This window comes from Salmo salar, chromosome 01, assembly GCF_965601325.2.
Source record: "Salmo salar chromosome 01, fSalSal1, whole genome shotgun sequence".
NCBI classification, from domain to species: domain Eukaryota; kingdom Metazoa; phylum Chordata; class Actinopteri; order Salmoniformes; family Salmonidae; genus Salmo; species Salmo salar.
In genome coordinates, this window is record NC_138291.1 from 56,714,091 (window position 1) to 56,739,671 (window position 25,581).

Here is a 25,581-nt window from a genome sequence, read left to right on the forward strand (position 1 = left end):
CTGAAGGAAAAGCATATAGAGAAAGTGATCCTCTGTAGAAAATCACCTACGTTTAGAACAAGAGCTAAAATCACTCCTCAGTATTAGTTCCTCTAGTCTGGACACGGCCAGCTGGAGTCCCACCAGAGTCCCAGTTTTGGCATAAATACGTGGCAGAGGCTGAAGGAGAGGTTACTGTAGCTGTACCTGGTCTAAGTACAGTCCTTAAGGCTCCCTCTGGAGAATGACCTAGGAGGCCATTGACAGCTGCCATTATTGAAGGTTGACTTCACTTTAACCTTCCTGAACCAGCTTTTATATGTTTATGATTACAGATGTTTTTATGATAGTTGTTATTGAGTACTACAGTGTTGGTATCAGAAGCTATAGCCTTGATCTCACACTCTGGTTCTTGCGGCGCCATAGCAGGAAGTTGGGGCTGTAAAGTGTGTTTTCATTTGACACCCCTCTCTCACACACACACCTCAACATTTCCTGGTCTCTGCTCCTCTGCACTGTCGTGTGTGTGTGTGTGTGTGTGTGTGTGTGTGTGTGTCTAACTGCCAGTGAATGTGTGTGGGCATATGGGTACAGGTATACAAAAGTCTACACAGTAGTAAACCAAGAATTGAACCATTTGAGTCCCAGCACTCAAAACAGATTTGTTTATCTGAGCTGTGGAAAGTGAAGGGTTAAGCAGAGCAGGGCCTTGTTAAAAAGGCAGGTGGGGGGCAGGGGCTGGTGTGGTCCCCAGGTTAGGGGCCCAGGTGAGGTAAAACTGGGAATAGAGGTACTGTGGCCCCATATCCCTCTGATGTGGGTAACTGAGCAGAGGTGGCTGAACACACAGCATGATGACACCAGGGAGAGATGGGGGAGAGGGAGGGAGGTCCACCAATCTCTCTTATTTCACCACTATCATTACAGCCCGCCTCCCCCAAAATCCCCCTCTGTCATTGGGACACCCAACACCCCCCAGCTGCAGAAGCTAATTCCTGGATTTGCCAAACACCGAAAGCTCCCTCCTCTCTCTTTCCTTACTTAAAAAGTGTTTTAATTAGTTCCAGCCCAAGACTCCCACCACGTATTGATTTCGGGAATTAAGCATCCTCCTTTCCCGTCGGAATCTGGCTCCGTGTCATAGCGAAACGTCCTTCATAAGTATGGCACAGAGCTGGCTGGCTGCGAAATGATACAGAAATGAAGCGGATGAGACAAATTCACCCCAAAATACCTATGACGTGACAGAAGGGCAGGACTTGGAACAGGCTTCACTTGGCTTCTGCAGTTATTTATTGGATGATGTCGTTGATTTCTCTGAAATGAGTCTAAATCTATTTCCAGTGCAGCTACAGCTCATACAATCGCCTACAGTCCCTTTCCTCATGTCATGTTATGGTAGAGGGAATACGTTTTACTGAGCAGGTTATTATGAGATCCATAATCGTATGAGTCCATTTACTTTGTAGAGTGCATGCTCCTGGATTACTCTCCACTCCTGTCCTGTCCTTCACTATCCACCCTGTTCCAATAGGCTTACAATGTTCCAGTTGTAATAGAACAGTCACCCCCTCGCTAGCCCCATTCACCAATAGGCAGATGTTGGCACCGCCCTGTCATCTCTCCGATTTGAACATTTTCGGATAAACACTGTTTCTCACATAAACAACACGCTAACACGGACACTCTTACACACTCACACACAGTAATAGCAGGGGAAAGACAATCCACTGAGAGGAGTGGGTGTTGTGTACTGTAAGCCGAGGAGAGACGAGGGGAAATTGCGTTGGTGAAGTGTGAAACCTCCCGAAAGTCCATAGATTAAAGAGCGGCTAGAGTTCCCTATTATGTCTTAATGTTTGGGGCTGGTTGTGTTTTGAAGCACGCTGGCCCGGGTCCAGCGGTAAAGCCTGTCGCCCTCTCTTCCCCTCTGGGATGAATGGCTGGGGTGACATCAGAGCCGGGCCAACCCAGAGAGGGGCGGCACAGCCCTTTGGTTTGAGAAAGGAACATGCCACTCTGGCTCGACCCACTAAATCTCTGATAATACTGTACAATCAACAACTTCTTAGGTTCGGAGTGGGTTTCCCTGAATCTCAAGAACTTGGCTTTACACCCCCTCTTAGAAGGGAAAACCAATCCTCCTGAATGGCCAGGATTTCCAGCACGGCAGTAGGAGTGGGGTTGGGATGCTGTCTGGGGATGTTGATGGGGTTAAGTGTCCCCCCCCCATGGTGATAGTGTTTTAACTGGTATGTCTGAATAACTTTTGAAGTCCCTTGTGTTATCTCCGGGTATCAACTGTACAGGGCATGGTCAAGGGATAACAACACAAAAATATATACACACACACACACACACAGTTTCAGAGAGCTTTCAAGTCGATACATGGACAACTGGAGTCGTTCAGTCTAGGGCCTGTTGCTGGATGAGTGTTAATACGGTCATGTCCTCTCGCCACTTCAGGTGTCTTTCCTCTCACTCATACACTCTTTCCCAGCTCAACCGTGTGTGTGTGTGTGTGTGTGTGTGTGTGTGTGTGTGTGTGTGTGTGTGTGTGTGTGTGTGTGTGTGTGTGTGTGTCCTTCCTTACCAGGTCTGTTGCCTGATGTGGCTGTCTCCTGCTCCTCCTTCGACAGAGCCAACAACGGGAGGTTGGCTCACATACTTATTTCTACATTCTGAGGATCGAGAGAGAAAAGCGGAGTTTAAAAACAATTCCATTTAGTCTACTCAGGAAGTGTACTGAAATTGTAAGTGAATTTAGATGGAATTGACCCTGATCCTGGAGAGACGGCAAGTATGGTTGGGAGAGCAGGGGAGTCTTTAGGGGAAACAGGCACCAGGAAGACAAACACTGTTCTAGTACAGTAGCACCGATGAAGATATAATGTGGATGTTATTTTTATTCATAGCACTCTGTTACCATAAGACCCATAGAACACCAAATAAGGAGCGGGAGAGACAGAGAAAGCAGCTCTCAATCTGTTGTCCGACACAGGCTCAATGTGACTCTTATACAAAACCCATTCTGTGAAAGAAAGCTAGAACTTGTGTGTACACACACACACACACACCTTCTGAAGAGTTAGGATTCGACTGGATAAGATGGGATGGAATGGGGAGATATCTATGCCCTTTGGCCGAGCATTCTCTTGTTCATCATCCCTCTACTACCAATATCTGAATTGCATAAAAGCATAAAATGAACTTAATTCAATCTGATTCCATTCATGACCCTCTTCCACCTTCCATTCTAACACATTCGTTATCGTATTCCATTCACTCTCATCACTGCTCAGGATGAGGAGGTGTTCCTGTTTGAGAAGGGAGATCTGAACCTGTGGGCCGAGCCTGTCCAGTGGATGCAGCTGCTACACAGATACCTGGGTGTCCTCTTCAAAGACCCAGGGCTGAAGGCTCTGAACCAGAACCAGGCAGAGCTCCTGTGTCTGTCAGCCCAGGAAGATGCCCTGTCCCTGGCTACCCAGCAGGCTCTGGAGGGCCTCCCAGCCCTGGCCCAGTTCTCCTGCACCATAGAGCACACCCGGCTGGCCTGCAGCAGGAGAGGGCCACACTGGCTACGGGTTTTAGACTCCCAAGAAACATTCTGAATTTAACACTTATGCAAGCAGTATGCACATTTTTCATGACTAAAATGGTTTGTTTTATCAGCGACGGATGTATGGCTTTTAGAAAGGAATGTACTGCTGAAAGTGTAAACGTTTGAGTTTTGTCTGTGTTTTTCAAAGTAAAGATGCCTAATTCATGTCTCGCGATTCTGGAAAACAACCACAGGGCGCTATGTGTATGGATTTTTCAAAATATAATATGTATTAGCACGTTTTCCAATGGACTCTTTTCACCCCTTTGCATAGGTTTTTATGCCCCCTTGGTTTCCTAGGTTACGTAATTAGGAGGGCAACACAATGGTCCACTGTCCTGTGTTAGCGACTGCCCAGACAGCTGGGCAGTCTTGCGCTGTAGTATGGCAACGTTCCCTGTTACTGTAAAAATGATGTAATGTTCTGGAACGCTTGAACATCCCCCAATAAAAACAGCACTGTGATGAGTGTATTTTTTTTTTTTTTTGCGGATGAGGACATGTTCAAGGGATTTCTCTAAGTATGAGGCTTGCCCATCTGTCCTTGACGTTAGACTGTCGTTTTATCATAAACACTCAAGCTCATTTAGGCAGAGTACAGCCCCAGCTCTAATTTAAGGGTTTGTAGTAGTAGATTCCAACCCGTTATGTCATTTGTTTTCGGCTGTTGCTATTTGGCTTTTTTTATATCCAGCTCTCAGCAGCTAACCACTCAGAAGGCAGCAGGAATCCTATTACTTTTTTTTTTAACCACTTCCAGATTTGGTAAATTTGTAAAGATGATAACTGGTGTCACAAAAACCTACAATTTATGGTGATATTTTTTCGACAGAATTGTAAAATACTTCTAACAAAAAAATATCTCCCTTGTGGGGCCCTAATATAGCCCTGCTCCTCACTGCTAATTATGCCATATTTGTATGTGGCTGTGAACTTTGTTGGGCTCCATTTTCATAGCTTTCGGATGTTGTGAGCTTTTGTTACATCACACCGTCAAATAGGCTGTTTTAAATGTATACAAATACGTTAAGTATTTAAAATTTATTTTTTGAACCTCGGCAGGTGGCGCTCAAGTCAAGCATTTTGGGCTTTGCTCTAAGGGGGGCAGTGTTGCACTGCTTTTTACAGATTCACATTCCTTTAGTCAACTCTCAGTGCAGTATTCTGAGATTGTGTGCTAGATGTAATAGATGGTTGAACGCTCTTTGTGTAACAAGTGGCTGATTGGAAATAATTCCGTGCCGACTCATTATTTAACTTTTGTTTTGTATCCATGTGACCTTGTGTCATTTCAATTAGCCATCCTATGCACCGTGATGCATATACATTTGATTGCTGGGAGGCCAATCAACTCTATTCTTATGTCATGGTTAAAAAAAAAAGTTAAATTACTGTCTCTACCCTCCTGTAGGTTTTCGCTCCAACCCCACTTGTAACTAACCGGATTCAGTTTACCAACCAGCTAACGTTAATTATCAGAATCCGGTACCGTAAATTAGAATTGGAGTGAAAACCTATAGGACTGTAGCTCTCCAGGAACAGGTTTGGAGAGCCCTGAACTAAGGACATCATTTCGTGGTGTGTGGATTATGCAGTCACTAACAAACAAATATTTCACTCTGGTTTCTAATACCATTTTACCGACACTTGCGTTCTGACTCACGCACCTGCGAGAGAAGGGAAACGCAGTGGTCTCCAGTTTGTATAGTTGCTGAAACGTGTACAAAGATAAATGACTTTTCCAGCAACTCCTACTGTACCCTATTGCTTGATTCAACAACCTTGCCCCTCGTTCAAAAAGGCACCAACTTTCACAAATTGCGTGATAGAATTTTGCAGAAGAACTACATTTCGAGGTGGAGTATAATAACTCGAGACCAACCAGTGACTGGAAGACGTTGGACTACAGGGGCGTGATCTCCAAAACATTGTTCCAACTTCAGAAAGCTCCACCCTCGAGCCACTTGCGAAGCATTTATATGCATGTGCAGAGGAGAGGTAGTTAGTGAAGCACTCTAGTTCAGCGCTTCTCGAGGGAAGAATCTACAACCCAATACAAGGAACTTACTTTCCACAACTTGCTATTTCATCTCCACCGGTGGAATTGCACATTTCGATTTTTCCAGAACTTTTTCAAGCGTTCTAAAAAAAAACAGTCGTGGCACAAGCTACAACAGTTGCCTCGTGCATTGAAGGATCCTGGTTGGTCCTCCATGAGAGATCTACTGCGACAAACATCCGAAAAAGAGATGTCTGCAAACATGCTGTCCGCTTTGTACGACATCGACATGCTTTACAAGGTAAAGTATATTTCCCCATTGCAGATGGAAAGTCTTGTTCTTGAACAGGTCTGTTCGCTTGAGCATGCCTTTTTTTTTTTAAATTTCACTAGGCTACAACTAGCTGCGTAGAGTAAGCAATAACTTGTTGCTAGCTTGAGCCCGCCATAGTTTTTCCATTGTTACTAAGTTGACGTTTGCACTCAGAACTTATCAGAATTGAATATGCATTTGGCCAAAACCATGTTTAGTTTAAATGCTTTGCTTATGTTTGTCTTTTCTCTCTCAACAGCAAGATAAAACCATGAACATGAACGCTATGAACCACATCAATAGCATGCTGGATAATAAAGCGGTGGGGGCTCCAGTGACACCTACACAAAGTTCCAACAGTTTTTCTTTCGCGCCGGGATTTTTCCGTAGAAACTCGACCAGCAACATGGAAGCAATGATCAACAGCAACAAGTACTCCGTCAACTCCTACGGTAACTTGAAGGAGAGCACGAGCAGCAGCGCTGCCATTATGAACAAGGAGAACAAGTTCCGTGACAGAGCATACAGCGAGAACAGTGACCGCAGCCAGCAGCTGCAGAAGCCGGGCTCTCAGATCAACTCCACGCGCTACAAGACCGAACTCTGCAGGCCCTTCGAGGAGAACGGAGCATGCAAATATGGAGAGAAGTGCCAGTTTGCTCACGGCTACCACGAGCTGAGAAACTTGTCTCGTCACCCCAAGTACAAAACCGAGCCCTGTCGCACTTTCCACACTATTGGCTTCTGCCCCTACGGTCCCCGCTGTCATTTTATCCACAACGCTGATGAACGCAGACCTGCTCCAATCAATGCCAACATGCAGGGTGAACCCAAGTCGGCACGGGAGCTCTGTGGCTATGGTCAAAGGGACGTTGTTCCGCAGCAAGGTGGGCACAACCGGGACAGACCAAAGCTTCACCACAGCCAGAGTTTCTCTGGCTTTTCCAGCCACCATGGGCTTGAGTCGCCACTGCTCGAGAGCCCCACGTCGCGCACCCCACCACCCCCCTCTTCTTGCTCTCCCAACTATTATGAGGACATTTTGTCTCCCAACTCCATGTCTTGTGTGAACAGTGCATTCAATTTTCCTGGGCAGGACCTGAAAGCCTTACTTGCTCCCCTTGCCATGCATACTCAGAACGGCTATGCCAACAACCAGTTCAATGCCTACTACGGAAACATTCAAGCTAACGTGTGCCCTCCTTCTCCCCCTTCATACAACATGAGCCACTTGCAGTCCCTGCGCCGCCTCAACGAGTCGCCGGTGTTCGACTCACCTCCTAGCCCGCCTGACTCCCTCTCAGACCTGGAGAGCTATGCGAGCGGGTCCCTCAGCTCTTCTGGGAGCCTCAGCGGCTCAGAGTCCCCGAGTTTGGATGCTGGGAAACGTCTGCCAATCTTCAGCAGGTTGTCGATTTCAGATGACTAAACATCCTATCATGTTATTTTCGATGTCTGAAATTATCCTTGACATGGCATTAGTTGTTTTTCCTTTTTGTAACGGTATAGCTGTATAAAAAAAAAGTTGATATCAGAAGGCATTCCATCAGCGACTTACTTATTTGAGCTGCAATTAATGGCAGTATTTTTGGTCTATCAGGCAAGCCACACTTCCCTGGGATAGATGTGTACAAGACTTGACACTGACACTGTAAAGTGGTTTCAGATTTCCTCCATCCTGCCAAGAATATGCCTTGACAACAATGTAACATTTTTTTATTTTTCAAAGTATGTGTTCCTTTCTGAACGTTTAAACTTCCATTCCAGGACTTTAATCTGTTTTCACAGCACCACAACAGTGGTTTTGTTGCTTTGTTGAAAAGCACTCGCGTTCGGTTTGTTTGGGGAAATCACTGATGGTTGAATCATTTTTTTTTTTTAGCTGTTTTGAGTGATTTACATAGCAGTGTGTAACTGGCTATGAACTATTTAACTTATTTATTATCTTGTGAAAAGTATAGGCTATACATCATTGGTAATTTGTGTCCATACTGTATTTATCAAGTATGATGAAGCAATAGATCTATATTCTTTTATGTTTAAATTATGATCGCCATTATTAATCTGCATAAAGTGGAGTGTAATGTTCTTTTCACAGTAATATATATTTTGTTTTTGGTTTCCATTTTGTAACTTCACTTATTTTTATTGTAAATGAGTAAAAAAAGATCTTAATTTAAGAGGACATGTGATATTTATTTCATTAATTTTGTTTACGTTTTATTAAAACAAGTTTGCGTGATTGCTGTTTGTTCCGAGTTTGCTTGTAAGAGCTGTGGAAGCCGTTTTTTTTTTGAGTCCCTATCTAGATGTTTCTGTAGAATGTATAAATGATGTGGTTGTGCAGACCGTCCAAACCTGAGCTAGCCTTAAGTTTTTATTTTATATATATTTTTGTTTTTATATAGATCAGACTTCAGTGACAAAGAACCCAAGTAAATAAATTAACCAAAAAAGTATTTTTGTTTTCTTCTGTTTGCACGAGGTCACACTGATTCCAGCCACGTGCTAAAGAATGTAGCAATCCCTTGTGCCCCAGTATTATTGTGTAGTGCCTACGGAGTTCACCATCTTACATGCCTTTAACATTAACCAAATAAAGTATTTTTCCTACATGTATCTTTTACACAAGTTGAATTGAATGTAGTGTTGGAGCTGAATTACTTTTGCAGGTGGTTACCACTTTTATAAGACACCTTGGGACAACTATACCTTTTTTGAAATTCCCCATTTTTCTTCACTTAGATTGTTTGACCAGTCAAACAATCTCAAAGGAAAAAAAGCAGTCTTCAGACTTTTCTGGATGGGGAAGTGATTGAACTTTTGTACATAGTAGGTACAGGGGTTGCGCACTGTGCTTTTTGACTACTTTATCAGAAGTAAAGCTTTTTTGAATGTAATTAAAAACGGACAAAAAGACAGTTGTAGACATTTTTTTTGGGGGGGGGGGGGGAGTCGGTTCACTACAAATTGAGTGTAAGACTTAACTTTGTACTGTATATTTTTTTTGTAGTTCTCCCAATAAAATCATTTTGAAAAATAGTCTTGTGCTGCTTGGTTTTATCTTTTACATAAAGAATGATGCAAGTGTGTTGGAATTTCCAGTAAGACCTTTCCCTATTAGCGTGTCATCCATAGAAATGATAACTCTAAACCTTTGTTTTCAACAGTGCCCCCTTTCATCGCTTCAAACTAAGGGACCGATACTGCCTCCTGAAAACGCAGTGGTAAGCTCTGCTCTGCCATGTTCTTAAAGCTAGAATCCTTGGCACCCTGCATCTGATTTGGTGACATGCTGATGGATGGGCCTGGAGAAATGTAACCACTTAAATTCATAGATGCCTGTGGATGAAAGGACTGGACACCTATATCAAAATTATAGTTTTGAGTCTATATAGCTATAGTGTTTGTTTACGTCTATGTTGTTCGCAAGCATTGGAGTAAAACAAATGTATATTTTGGCTTCTGAGAGTTGAACTAAACTCTTGAGGCATAAGTTGTTCTTCATGAATCAATGGGTATACATAAATCATTTATGCATCCAAAAATGTATGTATCAACTAAGGATTCCAGCTTGAACACAAGCACTAAGTGCTAAATACAAATCACTTCTTTCCCATGAACTCCCCCATCATCTGAGAGGAAAGGCTGGAACCATTAGTGTGAATGCACCCCCATCTCAGGCATACCTGTACAGAGTGGCTGGTCTCCAAGGCCTGCTCTGTGACTGTATAGCTGCGCTTACAAAGGCAGCCCAATTCTAATCTTTTGCCAAATTCTTGGCAAGAAAGCTGATCTGGTTGGTCAAAAAACCAATTAGTGGGGGGAAAAAACACAAGATTTGTAATGCCTGTGTAAACACAGCCTACTTGTCTTGGCTAGGGGCCAATGGGGCTTTGTGTTGACTGTAGAGTAGACCTTCCACACTGTCAGACTCCACAGTACAGCCCAATCCCACGCTAGTGGGAGGTAAGGTTGAGGAACTTACTACCTTTACGTGAATTTGGTTTTATTACCCTTACAGATCTAGGAACAAATCTGAATTGTGAGTAGGAAGGGTGTGGTGTGTTTTGGGAAATAAACCAGTCTCCATGCATACTACACTAATGGGATGCCAAGAAGTTGAAGTCACATATGACATCACCTTCCTACATCCCCACATGGTATGTTTTATCTGTGAATGGATGAGAGTAGCCATACCCTCTGTTATGATTTCACTTGAAATAAATATGCAGAGGCCTCAAGTCTCCTACTCAGAAATGATTTCCTTTAACTACATATTCATAATGCATTCATTACACGTGTATAAGCATTTCATGAACCTGTTATAACAGGTCCCAACTGCATTATTCAAGGTTAATTAAACATCCATATCATATCTATAGCCCATTCATGTCATGCTATGCTCATCTTTATGTATTTTATTAGATGCATCATTAAAATGACAGTTAAACGTCATCATTAGGGCTGTTCTCAAAAGTGTGCTTCTGCCATCCCAGTGTTATTGAATATAATTGTAATTGTTTTTCCAGGAGCCGCTCAAGGAACTCTCCACTCTTTTCAATGTTCTATTCTGTGAAGTTATCAGAACCCACAAAGTTATTCAAAAAATAAAGCCGTAGAAGCCGTGTAGTGCGGAAGGTTCACGGCAAGATAAGGGAGGGTGATAAGGATGAGCAAATATTTACAGTGTCCTCAGGATTTCATAATGAAGTATTTATCAAGATGTGTTTATCAAGAAGGAGCCAAAGGGCCCACAATGCAGGACGCCTGTGCCAAGTCGGATTCACATACCTGTGTGTACCTGTATTGTTTTTGTTTGTATATAAGAGTGTGTGTGTGTGTGTGTGTGTGTGTGTGTGTGTGTGTGTGTGTGTGTGTGTGTGTGTGTGTGTGTGTGTGTGTGTGTGTGTGTGTGTGTGTGTGTGTGTGTGTGTGTGTGTGTGTGGCTTGCCGGTTAATGGTTCTGGAACTCTTACAATGACAGGAAATATTCAGAGTTCTGATTATGGCAGGAAGAGCCCTCTTCCTCACCACCACCCATTTCCACCTTTTCTCTCCCCTGCTGTTTTTGTTACTTTCCTCTACTGACCGGTCCAGTGGGATGGCTGCTTCTAGAGGTTACTATTTGAGCAACAGTGCATTGCTTGAGGGCAGCTTGGCTTGCCCTGACTTTGTTTTTGTCATGCTCAGTAAGGCGTGAGCAACATCATGACTATTACCATGCAACTCTTAATAAAAAAAACAGGGAGGGACTACCTGAATTTGTCCAATAAGAAATCCATGTTTTCGTTTCCGTTGCAAAATGTTTTTCTACGCGTGCCCTAATGAATACGAGCCCAGGTGTGGGATGTCGAGAAAAAGAATGGTGCTGGTTAAGTTAGTGTACAACTTGAGGGAAAAGGGTCACATTTCTCCTGGCGCGCTGGGCACTCCACGTTCCTTTCCCCTTGCAGTCTGCCTGACGATAAATATTTACAGAGCATCAGCGAGAGGTTAGTGTTTACTGGGGATGGGCGACGCTCAGCTAGAGTGCTGACGACATCCATAGACGCCAAGAGTAAACCAGGGCAGCATGTGTCAGTTTAGATACTTTCCCATGCCCCTCCACAGTTTACTAACACATGGCCCTTTTCAAAAGTAGTGCACTAAATAGGGAATAAGGGTCATTCGGGACAAAGCCCCAGAGTAAAAAAACATGAATCAACAGTTATGGATGGGGGACAGGCACGTGGCTGGACTATGGTCTCTAGGCCTGGGGTAAGCATGGGCGTTGACCCCATCGCGAGGCGAAGACGATGGGATTGCTGTGTTTGTTTACCTCGGTCTGCCTTGTATACAGGCTGAGGCTCTGACATCACATCGTTGCAGGTGGAACATTCTCATTAAATCTTTTTTTTCCTTCATTCTCTTTAGAATGTAACTAGTGTGCCATTTCAGTCTCCAGTCCCTTTTCCTAAGTACTCCTACATCAGTATTCACTTATATAAAATGACTAGATAGGTGTAGTATTATGTTACTTTCTCCTTGTGGTACATCCAACACATTGCTGTAGCCCTTTCCTGCAGTCGCATGACCAAATCGCCCTCTAGTGGTGTCATGGGTGGAATGTTATTCATATTTTTCATATTTCTTTCATTTAAAAAAAACCTGCCAAACGGTTTTGTTATATTTCAGTCTTCTGCGATGTATGTAAAGTGTAATATTAGGATGCAAACTTAAACTTAAATACATTTCAACTCTATATCTGACATGGTACAGATGTCTTCTTTTTTTTAAAGCCCATAACCATGTGTGTGAGGTGTATACTTTTGTTTCAAAGTAGAAAAAAATGTTTCCATGTTCTATATATGCGGCCTTCACACGTACAATTAACAGCCAAACGTGTGTGTGTGTGTGTGTGTGTGTGTGTGTGTGTGTGTGTGTGTGTGTGTGTGTGTGTGTGTGTGTGTGTGTGTGTGTGTGTGTGTGTGTGTGTGTGTGAGTGAGAGAGTATCACACAGAGAAGGGAGGGTCAAAGTCTGGCTTGGGTATTTGGGGAAGCTCTAAAATGTGACATGGCCTATCCATTTCAGTGAAGCTTTACTTAGATTGGGTGTGACTCACGCATGATTGACATCTGAGAGCATGGTGATAGGGAGGTGTCAGTGAGCTGAGAGAGTGTTCTATAAAAAAAAAAGGCCACTGTTAGTGTAAATACAGGATCCACTTATGTTCGTTATGTGGTCTTGTACACATCCTTAGGCCCATAGTATTGAAATAGTGAGCCACACACCTGATTTTATTTTATTATTTAACCTTCATTTAACTAGGCAAGTCAGTTAAGAACAAATTCTTATTTACAATGACGGCCTAGGAACAGTGGGTTAACTGCCTTGTTCAGGGGCAGAACGACAGATCTTTACCTTGTCAGCTCGGGGATTCAATCTAGCGACATTTCGGTTACTGGCCCTAATGCTCTAACCACTAGGCTACCTGCCACACCCGGATGTTGGCTATGCATGCAGTTTCACAATTTCAATGAATGAACCCTCACTATGGTTGCTGTGGGTTGAGCACACAGAGTCTCACACACTGTAGAATTATGGAATAGTACCTTATGTGGGAGCGGTACTTCAAAACAACACATATCACTGCACCTATCCGGTGTATCTGACAATAAAACATCTTATTTATGGTAGTTTACTTGAAAATATGTCATTGTTTCTTTGAGGTAGTCCTTGGCATGTTTGATGTCCATGACTCCTTTCACTTATGACATTACAGAGTAAACCGTTTGGAGCATGGAACAGAAATCCTTGAGGTGTGTGTGTATGTGTGTGTGTGTGCGCGTTCGTGTGCATGCATGTGTGTGTGTATTTGTGTGTGTGTGCCTGTATATATATATGTGTGTGTTTGTGCACCACTGAGTAATTACATATAATCATCCAAAATGTTTATACTACACAAATAGCGTAGCTATGCAGAGTTGCCGCGGTGTACTGTCGCCGTGAAGAAGTGTGTCCTCTCACTGATTACCCAGGCGAGGCTGTGTGGAATTGTCATGCAGTCGGAAAGGTTTTTTTTCTTCTATGAAAGCTACAGAGAGCCAGTTCCATTAAAACGGCGCGAGAAAGCCTTTGAGGTTTGACCTGAATCTGGGAAGAAGTTAAAGAGGTCAAAGGTCGTCTGCCGACGAATGATGTTGGGGAAACTGACTAACTGCTCGGGAGAGAGAAGGCTGGGCTTGGGCTCTGGTGGCGGTGCTCTTACTCACGTCCATATTTCATATCACTGGGTTTTCAAACAAAGGCTGTTTTGATACAATCTCCTTACTGAGGGCAGGAAATAACTGTTTGTACACGCTAAGGATCTTTCTATTTCTTCCCAATTCCTTTGGTCTGTCTCATTACTCTACCTAACCACATATATAGGCTAGTTGTGTTAGGATTTTGCATCCCCGTACACACACTGGTTTAGCATTCATAGAAACACATTATGTGTGTTATCCGCATCCTCCTAACCTAAGATGTCTCTTTTGACCCACAATGTGGTGAGAGTTCTGGTGCACTATGGCTGCCTTGCATCACCCAAATGGGTGATAAACATTGATAGTGGAGTGGTGAGTTACCCCATACAATGTAAAGGGTGTTGCGTTTTGAGAAAGTCATCATCAGAGTGCTGGGGTGTCAACATTCTGCCTTTACCATACCATCAACCTGATTGTTGTAATCCGACTCGTGTTTTGGACCGTCTATCACACATACCGTGTTATTACACAGATGTTACCGGTGTTATGTTTGTATTCTTATCTTACGTTCATATTCTTATCTTTTATTATTTCTTATTGTTGTGGCGTTGTCGACAAGGAACCTGCAAGTAAGCATTTCATTGAACAGTGTACTCCATGCGTACCCCGTACATACAACTAATAAAACTAGAAACTTGAAGCTATTACATGACCATGCCTCTGGCTGGGAAATCAGGCCCTGTTCCCATGTGTGTGGTACAGAGAGTCTCTTCCCCTACATGGAGCCCTTTGCCCTTGGCAGTGCAACTCATCTAAGTCCTGCTGCAGCACCTCCATCAATAAGGCCTTTAAGGGTTAGTGGACCAAGGGACGAGTCTCGGCACAGACCACCTTTATCCCCCCGCGCTCAGGCTGCTCATTCATGGGAGCAGTGTGGGAGAGAACACACACTCCATGGCACACACACACTCTGAGCGGCCTCTGTGTGCTTACACACACACGTCCTGGGGGCTGAGCAAATAAACGCCCCATCTGTGGACTCGAACCCAGCCCACCTTTAGCTGGCTGCACACTCAATGAGTACACACATGCATACACTCGCATGCACGCACGCACGCACGCACGCACGCGCGCGCGCACACACACACACCACACACACACACACACACACACACACACACACACACACACACACACACACACACACACACACACACACACACACACACACACACACACACACACACACACACAAACCACACACACAGTATCCTGTACTTTACTGTCAATAAAGATAAATAACTCACAGTAATTTGTAGTGCAGTAGCTAAACCATAATCCCAAAACATTTACATGACTCTAAATATGCCATACCACTGCTATATCAGACGGTTTATAACATGTCTAGCTATGTTCAATGGGTGTGTGCCAGTGTGCTTTCTCATCAATGGAAGGTCAGAGTGTATTTAGCCTTTAATAAAAGATGTGTGGACAGAGTGTGATCTGTGGTGGCTCAAAGTGGGTAAAATACACAGCTCTCCGTGGCCCACTAGCACTCCCATATTTTATCTATTACATTACATCACTTCTGGAGAATAACTGCTTGTCTGTTTAGCCTTGGGAGCAGACTGAAAACCAGACTTATTCAATGATTAACTTAGGGATTACTGGGAAATGTTTTCGAGCCGTCGTATTGCGCCGGGTCGCCTGACTAAGAGTTTTTTTTTTTTAGAATGTTTGTTTTACGTTGTGTTAATGTTAGACTGTGATTCACAGATGCATTGATCTGAGTCAGAGGATCTCTCGTGCTCTGTGTCAGAGTACAGTGCATTATCTATTTACCTACAACCAGACCGTATGCTCGGCAGACTGTTTTTAGTGTCTGTAACCCCTTTACTTACTGAAAGTAATGGCCTTAGTCAGCCAGGAGTCACATGTCTTGACGATTCAAAGGAGACACTGTAAGACATTACAACAATGACGGAACTTCTCCCATTTCTAACCATAGAATTCCGTTTCAGTTAAAGGCCAAAAAGCATATTTACCATGCCCCCTCAGGATAGCTCCCCTTCCCTCATTTTCAAAGTGGTTCTGTCCTAAATTACCCCTGATTGATTCCCCCTTCTTCCGCAGTGGTTTGGTCCAAAGGGACTCCTGAGGCTCTGACAGAAACGAGAGGTTGAAATTTGTCCCTCGATGAGTTCCAACCTGTCAGTAAATGTTTTTCTAATGCCACGTTACACGGCTGTTGAGCCCCAGCGATGTGTTTCAGACTACTTCCATTTTAAGGCTTTTTTTCTCTGCTACTCAGTTTGGTGTTTATGAGAGAAGCGTTAGATAAACTGTTTATGAAAATGCTCCAGCTTTTTATTTCCGGAAAAGTATATGGTAAACGGTGGAGCGTTTTGGCTGGATTCGGTCATTCATTCCTGTCAGAAATCTCAGATATAGAGTCATATTCATGGGAGTTGTTTCCATGGCTGTGACTTTACAGTGTGTTTTATTCTCCTGGAGAAGGGGGAAAAAACATAGTCCTTGTTTGGGAAGAGGCCTGGTTGTCAGCACTCTGGGCTCCAAGGGAATAATACAGTATGACGTGTGAACAAGTTCACTGTGAGTCATGAGGACGAGTAGTGAACTCACCATCTCACTTATCTTCACCCTCTCGAACTGACTGCTAAACTCATCAGCCTCTTCCTCTGTCTCCATTTCATTTAGGGCTCTTATCCTCTCTCTTGCTGCCTTTCTCTTGCAATGTGGTCTCTCTCTCTGCCTCTCCTTCTCGCTCCTCTCCACTCTGTGTGTCTCACGCCCTCTCTCCCTCATTCACTATTTCTATTTCTCGATCTCTTCTCTTGCCTTATCTTGGGGGGCTCCCAAGTGGCGCAGAGGTCTAAGCACTGCATCTCAGTGCTTGAGGCCGTCACTACAGACACCCTGGTTTGAATCCAGGCTGTATCACAACCGGCCGTGATTGGGAGTCCCATAGGGTGGCGCACAATTGGCCCAGTGTCGTCCGGGTTTGGCCGGTGTATGCCGTCATTGTAAATAAGAATTTATTCTTAACTGACTCTCTCTCTGTCTCTCTCTCTCTGTCTCTCTCCCTCTGTCTCTCTCTGCCTCTATCGCTCCTTCTCTTGTGGCATTTCGAACGATGATCTCGCCTCATGATGTACAACAGCCTTCAGCATTGCCATGACAAACCTGAGTGGTGTGGTAACCTGGTTACCTGTTGAGGGAGTTCCCGTCCTTATCCCTGTCAATATTTCACCTGCAGCAGCTAGGCCCTGGATGTTGCGACACTGACCTACTTTTCCCCGTGGCGGAGAAAGAGATAGCAGCTAGGGCCTTGTGTGATCCACCAGACAGGTGTTCTACTGGGACTGGTCACGTTGATGTGTTCTAGAACCCTCTATCAGACCTAATGAGAGCATAGGCAAACATTACACAACCAACACACAACATCTATCTGACAAGGCACTCTGAAAAACACTAAGGCTCCACACAACTGTTATTTACTTCTGTCCGTCATTGTAAATGACAATTGGTTCTTAACTGACTCGCCTAGTTAAAAAACAAAACAATAAAAAAGCACACTGCATCATTTCTGATGATTGAATTTGAAGATTTGAAATGACTATGTACTGGATACAAATACACTCATTACTTTTTTATCAGTTCAGGTTTTTGTTTATTTAGTCAGGTTGCAAATATATTATACTTTATCTGTCATTAATGAACAACAGGATAATATCTCAGTAGATACAGCTGCTGTCACTTTCCCATGGATAGAGTAGTGCAAATCTAATCTCAAGACTGACAAACCCGTTACTATCTTGCCTCTAGTTGTAGGCCTAGTTAACTAAACATAACACAGCAACATACAAATACCAATAGTCTTGCACATGGCCAATACTGAATGTGAAGGACTCGGACTGGGTGTTAAAGTACTTATGTCAATTCCTCCGCTACCTCCTGTGTGTACTCAGTGAAATCTCTGGGCCATCACAATAAACAAAGTGTGTTTGTACGTACCTCGACCACTGAGGCTCTTTTTTTACATTCCTTCTGATGACACACACACACACACACGCACGCACGCACGCACGCACGGACACACACACACACACACACACACACACACACACACACACACACACACACACACACACACACACACACACACACACACACACACACACACACACACACACACACACACATGCTAGCTGTAAAAGGCCTCCGTATGATATGACAGGCTTACAGGCATCATGTTTGAGTATGATGTGTGATTTGCCAGAAGTAAGGGATCTTGTTCAGCGAGTTCCGTTAGGATCTTTATCTGATCCGTGCAGTCTCTCTATGAGTATCCCGTGTTTTCATGAATCATGTGTGTGTGTGTGTGTGATATTTAAGTGTGTGTAGGAGTAGAGAACATAAGCCAGTGAGTCAGTGATAAATGACAGCCTGTGGGGTCAGGGCCCAGTGTGTGTGTATCGTCAGGCTGTATCTTCTCCACTCCCCCGGTCACCTGGGGGCCAGTTAGGGAACAAGAACAGCTGGAAGCCCCTGGAAACATCTGCATGCAGACACACCCCCGCCACTGACCCCCGCCGTATCGTCTAATTCCCCCGCCCCAACTGTTTTTTCCCCCAGATTATTATTAAGTGCCGTATTTGTGTAGTTGTTCAGTTCGTGCCTTTACCTGAGGGACAGCTCATAGGTATCCACTGAGCAGCTGAATATTCATGGGGGAGCTAAGAGTCTGATAACACAAGGTAGGCCTACAAAATAGCTTTCTACACTAGGTTTCTACACTGTTCAGTGTACTAATCCATGAAAATCAGAATAACTTTCTACACTAGGTTTCTACACTGTTCAGTGTACTAATCCATGAAAATCAGAATAACTTTCTACACTAGGTTTCTACACTGTTCAGTGTACTAATCCATGAAAATCAGAATAACTTTCTACACTAGGTTTCTACACTGTTCAGTGTACTAATCCATGAAAATCAGAATAACTTTCTACACTAGGTTTCTACACTGTTCAGTGAACTAATCCATGAAAATCAGAATAGCTTTCTACACTAGGTTTCTACACTGTTCAGTGTACTAATCCATGAAAATCAGGAGGGAGATATGCATATCCTAAATGTATTTATACCGCCGCTTTTCCCCCTTTTCTTTATCAGTGAACTACTGTAATCTATTTATCTATTTCCCTAACGTTGTGATGTCATCTCCAATCTCTTAATATTAAAACATCCAGTCATCAATGTCCTCGGGACACTGGGTTTCACTATCACATAAAGGGGACATTGCTCTCCCTCCACCTGTCTGTGGTGATTTTCACGTGACGGAGTCCCAATGCTCATGGACAATGAACCATTTCCCTGGGGGGCGCCCAGTGCTGTCATAGCCAGCGATTGTTCTCTGCGTTTTATTTTGGTTAGCGCAGCTTTTGGGAAGGAAGTTTGCAGCACGGAGCCAGCCGAGAGAGAGAGATAGAGAGCCTTTGTTTGTGTCTGAGAGCTGCTCTGCCCAGAAGGACCCATCCTGTTTACTCACCGGGTGACACTGTATCCCCCTGTCCACCGCTACCAATGGGACAATCCGGATTAAGTGTTCTCCTCCTGCAGTGGAACAAATGGCTGTTACAGAGAACTCTCTCTCTCTCTCTCTCTCTCTCTCTTGCTCTCTCCCCCCCCCTCTCTCTCTCTCGCTCCCCCCCCCTCTCTCTCTCGCTCCCCCCCCCCTCTCTCGCTCTCCCCCCTCTCTCTCTCTCTCTCTCTCCCCCTCTATCTCTCTCTCTCTCCCCCTTTCTCTTTCTCTCTCGCTCTCTCCCCCCTCTCTCTCTCTCTCTCTCTCTCTCTCTCTCCCCCTCTCTCTTTCTCTCTCGCTCCCCCCCCCCCATTGCGTGAAGCTCCTGACCTGATTTGACTAATTTAAACAGAACCAGTTCTAACAAAGCTTCCACAGAACCTCATGTTTACTTGGCTCAATTATTTTTTACCTGTGTGTGTGTGTGTGTTTGGCTTTTTCAGTAAACATGTTTGGCTTTTGCTTGGCTATTTTGGTAGTTTTGTTAAAAGTGTGTGTGTGTGTGTTGCAGGCAGAATGTGTCTTCTTTTCATCCTGTGGTTTTCCTTCTTTGTTGCCTCAGCCCACTACACTGTCCTTACACCCCTAAACCAACCCAGGAGAGACAGACAGACAGACAGACAAAGAGACAGAAAGAAAAACAGCTCTGGCTGCGAGAAAACTGATTGCGCCAACATTGTTTCAACAATTGTTTTTAAAATCTGATGACGTTGACTCAACATGGAAAACTGATTAGATTTGCAAAAAGTCATTCACGTAAGGTTTTTTTTGTCTTTCTTTCACCCAAATCTGAACCTAAATCCAATGACATGGTGATTTTGTTGTTGCTGATTTCACGTTGAATTCACGTTAGTTGATATCTCAACCAACTGTATTGTAAATGTAAATGTAAATCAAAACAAGACATTCAACTTAAAGTCTGTGCCGAGTGGGAGCCTTAAACAAGCCTCAGTGCTGGGTATTGTGGAGGAGTTGGACAATATATTGTTGTTGACCTATAATGGCACAGTGCCCCTGATGAGCAGTGTGCAATACTGATATGAGAGTATGACTATGGTGATTGCTGACTTTGACTCCCCCAGCAGTGTCTTATCAGAGTGAATCATTAGCCTTGCCACTGATACAGTGTCTGGTAGCCGTCGTAAAATAATGATTTGATACATAACACACACACACACACACACACACACACACACACACACACACACACACACACACACACACACACACACACACACACACCACACACACACACACACACACACACACACTCCAGTCATTCCAGTGGCATCAGAGTGGCATGCAGAAGGTTCAGAAACGTGGTCTGAGAGGAGGAGACCCCAGCAGTTGTCACCACTCAAAACACCTGGTGCACCCTGGGTAAACACCATTATTTCAGCCAGTCAGCCACCACCTCCAGTACCCCATCCAGACCCCAGATCTCTGCCAGGGCCTCTGCCACCTGATAGGGGTCATTTCGAATCAAATCAAACTTTATTTGTCTACACTTGTGCCAAATACAACAAGTGTAGACCTTACCGTGAACTACTGACTTACAAGCCCTTATCAAACAGTGCAGTTCAAGAGGAGTTAAGAAAATATTTAGAATAATAATAAAATAATAATAATTTAAAAAATAGATTACCACTTCAGTTCCCCTCAGAGCCACAGTGTCCCCTCCTGTCACCCCGAGGACCCTGAGTGGTGTTGTGGCTTGCCAAAGTGGCATTACAGAGGTGAGTGAGTTCATCCGACAGAGAGAGAGAGAGAAAGAGAGCAGGCAGGCGGAGTGTTGCGACCACAGAGGAATTCCTCCTCTTAGCCACAGGGCCACAGTTGATCACTGCAGATGGCAATTTGCTCACCTCAAGATACACACATACATTTAATTTCCCCCCTCTCTGCCCTCAGCAGGCAGGAAACATGGACAAACATTGAGGAACGGCTTAAGACAACAGAGCTGTTGGCCTCACTGGGAGTAAACATCGTGTGGGCAGAGACAGAGACAGAGACAGAAACAGAGGCAGAGACAGAGACAGATAGGGAGACAGAGACAGAAACAGAGGCAGAGACAGAGACAGATAGGGAGACAGAGGTAGAGACAGAGACAGAAACAGAGGTAGAGACAGAGACAGATAGGGAGACGGAGATAGAAACAGAAACAGAGGTAGAGACAGAGACAGATAGGGAGACAGAGACAGAAACAGAAACAGAGGCAGAGACAGAGACAGATAGGGAGACAGCGACAGATAGGGAGACAGAGACAGATAGGGAGACAGAGACAGAAACAGAGACAGAGACAGAGACAGATAGGGAGACAGAGACAGATAGGGAGACGGAGACAGAAACAGAAACAGAGGTAGAGACAGAGACAGATAGGGAGACAGAGGTAGAGACAGACAGAAACAGAGGTAGAGACAGAGACAGATAGGGAGACAGAGACAGAAACAGAGACAGAGACAGATAGGGAGACAGAGGTAGAGACAGACAGAAACAGAGGTAGAGACAGAGACAGATAGGGAGACAGAGACAGAAACAGAGGTAGAGACAGAGACAGATAGGGAGACAGAGACAGAAACAGAGGTAGAGACAGAGACAGATAGGGAGACAGAGGTAGAGACAGAGAGAAACAGAGGTAGAGACAGAGACAGAGACAGATAGGGAGACAGAGGTAGAGACAGAGAGAAACAGAGGTAGAGACAGAGACAGATAGGGAGACAGAGGTAGAGACAGAGAGAAACAGAGGTAGAGACAGAGACAGATAGGGAGACAGAGGTAGAGACAGACAGAAACAGAGGTAGAGACAGAGACAGATAGGGAGACGGAGACAGAAACAGAGACAGAGACAGAGACAGAGACAGATAGGGAGACAGAGGTAGAGACAGAGACAGAGACAGATAGGGAGACAGAGGTAGAGACAGACAGAAACAGAGGTAGAGACAGAGACAGATAGGGAGACAGAGACAGAAACAGAGGTAGAGACAGAGACAGATAGGGAGACAGAGGTAGAGACAGAGACAGAGACAGAAACAGAGACAGAGACAGAGACAGAGACAGATAGGGAGACAGAGGTAGAGACAGACAGAAACAGAGACAGAGACAGAGACAGATAGGGAGACAGAGGTAGAGACAGAGACAGAGACAGAAACAGAGACAGAGACAGAGACAGATAGGGAGACAGAGGTAGAGACAGAGACAGAGACAGAAACAGAGACAGAGACAGAGACAGAGACAGATAGGGAGACAGAGGTAGAGACAGAGACAGAGACAGAAACAGAGACAGAGACAGAGACAGAGACAGATAGGGAGACAGAGGTAGAGACAGAGACAGAGACAGAAACAGAGACAGAGACAGATAGGGAGACAGAGGTAGAGACAGATAGGGAGACAGAGGTAGAGACAGATAGGGAGACAGAGGTAGAGACAGATAGGGAGACAGAGGTAGAGACAGATAGGGAGACAGATAGGGAGACAGATAGGGAGACAGAGGTAGAGACAGATAGGGAGACAGAGGTAGAGACAGATAGGGAGACAGATAGGGAGACAGAGGTAGAGACAGATAGGGAGACAGATAGGGAGACAGATAGGGAGACAGCGAGATGGGAAAGGAGCATGTTTTGTTTTGATACGTTTTAATGTCACCTGCACAAGTCCAGTGAAATGCCTTTCTTGCAAGGTCAAAGCCCAACAACGCAATAATCAATAACAATGTATTACTAAAAACACGAAATACACAATCAAGTAAATAAGTAAGCATACTATATACAGGAAATATTTAAAAAGTCAGTTCCAATACCATATTTACATGTGCAGGGGTACTGGAGTGATGGAGGTAGATATGTATAGGGAGGTGACTAGGCAACAGGACATAAGATAAACAGAGTAGCAGCAGCTTGCATGTGAGTGGGTGTGTGGGTGTGTAGAGTCAGTATAAATGTATGTACATATGATGTGTGAGTGAGAAAATGATGGCGTGAGTGTTTGTGTGTGTTGGAGTGACAGTGTGTGTTTGTGTGAAGGGCCACGTGAGCGTGCATAGAGACTGCAAATACTGAAATAAAAGGTCAATAAAGATACAAGGTGAACTCAGTCTGTGTATTATTCATATTTTTTTTACCCCTTTTTCATGGTATCCAATTGGTAGTTACAGTCTTGTCTCATCGCTGCAACTCCCGTACGGACTCGGGAGAGGCCAAGGTCGAGAGCCGTGCGTCCTCCGAAACACGACCCAACCAAGCCGCACTGCTTCTTGACACAATGCCCACTTAACCTGGAAGCCAGACACATCAATGTGTCGGAGGAAACACCGTACACCTGGCGAATGTGTCAGCGTGCACTGCGCCCGGCCCGCCACAGGAGTCGCTAGAGCACGATTGGACAAGGACATCCCTGTCGGGACAAACCCTCCCCTAACCCGGACGACGATGGGCCAATTGTGCGCCGCCTCATGGGTCTCCCGATCGCGGCCGGCTGCGACACAGCCTGGACTCGAACCAGGATCTCTAGTGGCACAGCGAGCACTGCGATGCAGTGCCTTACACAACCCCGCCACTCGGGAGGCCGTAGCTATGTTGTTAGCTGTTTATCAGTCGTATTGCTTGGGGACAGAAGTTGTTCAAGAGCCTGTTGGTGTCAGAATGATATATATGCAAAATGCACTCTGAAAAGGGTGAATAATGCAGAGTGACTATATCATAATGGAGCTTGTTGTGGCTTTATGTCCCATAGGGAATGAAGAGGATTAAGTCATGTATAATAATACTTGCAGCTCGGGTGAGAACTAAAGATCACCGAAGCATTGAACATTAGTATAATGTTATCGTCTGAGTTCTACGGGTTGCTATGGTGCAACCTAATCAACTAGAAAGCTGTGTTACGTAATGTCCGTCGTACGATAGGCCGCGTTATTCATTTGTAATGTATTACCATTGGAGAAAGAGATCTCTCTGCTGTCAATGACAGGTGAGGTGGCATTGCTCTGTTGAATAAAGCGGGGTTGAACGTCACACCAGATCGCTCTGCATGAACACCAAGCACATGATCTACGCCACACGGCTTCACGCAGAGCAAACACGGAACTGGGCAACTGTGAAGGGCTCTCTCTCTCTCTCTCTCTCTCTCTCTCTCTCTCTCTCTCTCTCTCTCACACACACACACTCTCTCTCTTTTTCCCCATTGCATGCAGCTCCTGACCTGATTTGATTGATTTAAACAGAACCAGTTCTAACAAAGCTACCACAGAACCTCATGTTTACTTGGCTCAAGGTTCTTGGTTTCATGGAGGATTGTGTTCTGGACTCCACAACCTCTTCTTCTACTATTTCGACCTGTGTGTGTTTGGCTTTTTCAGGACACACATTTGGCTTTTGTTTCACTATTTTGGTAGTTTTGTTAAAAGTCTGTGTGTTTTTGGCAGAATGTTTGGTTTGACTGTGTCTTTTTAACCTGTGGTTTTCCTTTGTTGCCCTCAGGGCTTGCCTCAGTCCACTACACCATCCTTACTCCCTTGAATCAACCCAGGGGAAAGAGAGAGACAGAGAGACAGATAGAAAAACAGCTCTGGCTGCGTGAAGATAGGGCCTTTTGCAAGCCTCAGTGCTGGGTATTGTGGAGGAGTTGGACAATATATTGTTGTTGACCTATAATGGCACAGTGCCCCTGATGAGCAGTGTGCGATGCTGATATGAGAGTATGACTATGGTGATTGCTGACTTTGACTCCCCCAGCAGTGTGTCTTATCAGAGTGAATCATTAGCCTTGCCACTGATACAGTGTCTGGTAGCCGTCGTAAAATAATGATTTGATACATCCACACACACACACACACACACACACACACACACACACACACACACACACACACACACACACACACACACACACACACACACACACACACACACACACACACACACACTCCAGTCATTCCAGTGGCATCAGAGAGGCATGCAGAAGGTTCAGAAACGTGGTCTGAGAGGAGGAAACCCCAGCAGTTGTCACCACTCAAAACACCTGGTGCACCCTGGGTAAACACCATTATTTCAGCCAGTCAGCCACCACCTCCAGTACCCCATCCAGACCCCAGATCTCTGCCAGGGCCTCTGCCACCTGATAGGGGTCACTTCGAATCAAATCAAACTTTATTTGTCTACACTTGTGCCAAATACAACAAGTGTAGACCTTACCCTGAACTACTGACTTACAAGCCCTTAACAAACAGTGCAGTTCAAAAGGAGTTAAGAAAATATTTAGAATAATAATTAAATTATCAGAGTGAATCATTAGCCTTGCCACTGATATAGTGTCTGGTAGCCGTCGTAAAATAATGATTTGCTGCACTGATACAGTCTCTCT

The 25,581-nt window shown here is 44.6% G+C and overlaps 1 protein-coding gene across 1 annotated transcript; it reads left to right on the top strand.

Moving 5' to 3' along the window:
- Positions 1-5,561: 5,561 nt before the first annotated feature.
- On the top strand, positions 5,562-8,937 carry LOC106605192 (mRNA decay activator protein ZFP36L2-A). The gene is made up of 2 exons (XM_014200584.3): positions 5,562-5,883; positions 6,155-8,937. Exons 1-2 carry the CDS (start codon positions 5,797-5,799, stop codon positions 7,322-7,324), a joined length of 1,257 nt encoding a protein of 418 aa, XP_014056059.1. The 5' UTR covers positions 5,562-5,796; the 3' UTR covers positions 7,325-8,937.
- Positions 8,938-25,581: the final 16,644 nt, after the last annotated feature.